The sequence below is a fragment of the Lotus japonicus genome, chromosome 6 (genome assembly GCF_012489685.1).
Source record: "Lotus japonicus ecotype B-129 chromosome 6, LjGifu_v1.2".
Classification (NCBI taxonomy): domain Eukaryota; kingdom Viridiplantae; phylum Streptophyta; class Magnoliopsida; order Fabales; family Fabaceae; genus Lotus; species Lotus japonicus.
The window spans coordinates 44,865,683-44,868,710 of record NC_080046.1 but is presented as its reverse complement, the minus strand read 5'-3'; the positions used below and the strand labels follow the sequence as shown (position 1 = coordinate 44,868,710).

General features: G+C 38.4%; 1 protein-coding gene across 1 annotated transcript; it reads left to right on the top strand.

Moving 5' to 3' along the window:
• Positions 1-365: 365 nt before the first annotated feature.
• Positions 366-2,174, top strand: LOC130725945 (protein MAINTENANCE OF MERISTEMS-like). Its single transcript, XM_057577142.1, has one exon. It carries the CDS (start codon positions 370-372, stop codon positions 2,026-2,028), a length of 1,659 nt encoding a protein of 552 aa, XP_057433125.1. The 5' UTR covers positions 366-369; the 3' UTR covers positions 2,029-2,174.
• Positions 2,175-3,028: the final 854 nt, after the last annotated feature.

Here is a 3,028-nt window from a genome sequence, read left to right as displayed (position 1 = left end):
TTTAGTGAATTTTAGAATGGCAAGTGAATAATGTAATATAGAAATTTGAAAAAAAACAAAAGAATAATGCAATGGAGAGAGATAGATAGATATCAGAATAAATCTTAATCACACTTTTTTCTATTATTAAAAAATTAAAATATAGTAGTAAGCTGCAAAAGACTTTTCAACTTTCAAGTTCCCCCTAGACAGTAGACACGCATGCTATGCTAATCTATATGCTAATATCATAATTATCATTGAAAATTGATCCCAAAATTTTACATCACTCCCCATGTAAAAATTGGGGATTTTCACCATCGCTCAAGCTGAAGAAGCTCTTCACTTGCATGCCCTCACTCATTCACTCAGAGACCATAGTAACTTTCAATGACTCAAAAAATGGAGGATGAAGAAGCATCAATGGAGGACATAATCGATAAAAGAGAAGAGTTGATGGTTTCACCAGGTGGAAGCAGCCCAACCAGGAGAATAGCCTATTTTATAAAACCTTGTGCAAGCTCCATCCATGGCTGTGATTTACTACCTCCCTTTACCTCTAACCATGCAAATGTAGCTCAGGAAGTGAGATATCATGGATGGAGAATGCCACACAAAAAATGGAAAACATGGGTACAGAACATGCAACTCAGGTATGGACATATATGGATAAAAGCTGGCATACACCATGCAATCAAAGCCTCTACATATGAGATCAACAGGAATGATGAATTGATTCTTGCTCTTGCACAAAGATGGTGTTCCAAGACCAACACATTCATCTTCCCTTGGGGAGAAGCAACCTTGACATTGGAAGACATGAAAGCTTGTTGGGGTTACTCTGTCATGGGAGGTTCTGTTTCTAGTCCTCTTGAAACCACTGAGGAGAAGGAAATAGAAGCAAAGCTGATTGCATTGAGAAGCATGTTTATCAAATCTAGAGCTAAAAAGGCAACTCAGACCCAATGGATGAAGCATTTCATGGACAATGAAAGCCAATTGGAGCATGAGGGTTTCTTATCTATGTGGTTGTCAAGGTTTGTTTTTCCTGCTATATCAGAAGACACCATTTTGAAATCTGTTTTTTCTATTGCTGTGCATTTAGCAAGAGGGACTAGAATAGCTCTAGCACCTGCAGTTTTAGCTAGTATTTACAGGGATTTGAGTTTACTGAGCAAAAGTGTGAGAAGTGCTGCAACAATGAAGTTGAGAGTCACACTGTGGGCTCCTTTTCAGCTGGTCCAAGTGTGGGCTTTGGAGAGATTTCCAGCACTGCAGCCAAATCCATGTCCAGTTAGGCAAGGGCAACCCATAATGGCTAAATGGGACAGAGTGAAAATGCTGAAAAAGAACAACTTGAATTTGATTCTTGATGATGCTGGGAGTAGAAATGGCTTTCTGTGGCGTCCATACCAAAATTCTCCACCCCTTTACCTTTATAATGAAAAGGATATGTGGATGTGTGATAACCCATGTTTTGATGATGAGTTGCAAGCGTTTAGTCGATGTTTGAGGGTTTCTGAACTAGTAGGTATGGGGTGTATAGAGAATTACCGACCAAATCGGGTTGCTATGCAGTTTGGCATGGATCAAGACATTCCTGGAGTGGTTGATCCTAGTAACAAGGATCCTTGGATGAGCTATAGCCAACCAATCATGGATATAAATTTGTGCCCTGCATTATGTTCCTCCCAACCAAAGGTTACTTCTAGGTACTACAACTGGTGGAAGCAATTGAATTCAGGCAAGGAAGGAGATACAATGAAAGGCCATGATCATTGTCTGATAAGCAAAAACAGCTCACAGCATTTGTCACCAGCTTTAACTAGGGAGGTAAAATGTGATTTATCTTTTGGCCCACTTCCTGATTTTACTTGCAAGTTTGGAACATGTCAAGTAGGGAATTCTGGGGATAATTCTGAGGATATTGTTGCTGATATGCAAGGAGAAATTGTGAGTGTAGTACCATTTAATCTTGAAAACCGGATTTTGAAGCTAGAAACAGTGATTGCTAAGCATAAAGAAGCAAAATTTGGCTCTAAAGGTTGAAATAAATCCATAGTACTTGTTGGTTTTAATTACAGACCAATAATTTTTTGTTGATACAGAACCTACTTCATATTTCTGCTAACTCATTGTCTAGTCACTTTCATCAGTTGTAATCAGCAGTAGGTAAATTAATGTGAAGGTCTGAACTTGAGGCTATTATGCAGATAATGCAAATTTTGAACTCAATGAAGCTATTGATTTTGTTGTATTGAAGAATGTTGAATACCTATTAAGATATAGTTTATTATTAGTGTTATCTCATAGAGATATAGTTAAGATTTGTTTATCTATTTTAGATTAGTATCTATTTAAATAGAGATGATATCTATTTAATTAGAGATAGGTTTAGATAGATTTAGTTTGTTTTAATCTCTTTGTTAATCTATATATATTGTAGTCTAGTCAAGTATTATCAATGAAATATAGATATATTTTATCAAATTCAAGTTGGTATCAGAGCAAGTTTCGATCCTACCGCTGTGAGGGGGCTCCTCCCCCGTGAGCCCCCTCATGGCTACTTTCCAAATCTCTTTGGATATATTTTTCGTACTCTGCTTCCGCGCTTGTTAACTCTAGCCGTTTTCTTACGGCCTCGTTCTTTCTAAAATACACTCCCCTTTGTCTTGAAACCGTAGTTGCTTTCGTGATGTCTCTCTCCGCTATTTGGTTTTTGGGTCCTATGTTTTGGGCCTACTTTGACATCTCCTCATTGTGCACTGTTCACGCTGGTTAGTCAACCCCTCTTTGATTTCTGGTTGTTTTTTCTATCTTCTCCATGGCTGATGCGTTTTGAAGATCACCTGCTAAAGAGGAATTCGGTGTCCTTTGCTCTTTTTTGGATCGCCTCCTGCCACCACTGACCGTCGCTGCCGCCAATGACGACTCATCTGGTTTTGCTTTCAGATCTGGAAGCGTTTTTCTTGAAATTGTGGCTATGCAACCATATGCCACATTACGACTGTTATTGGATTTGGCAAGTGTGGTATTTTGAGTTTGGAAT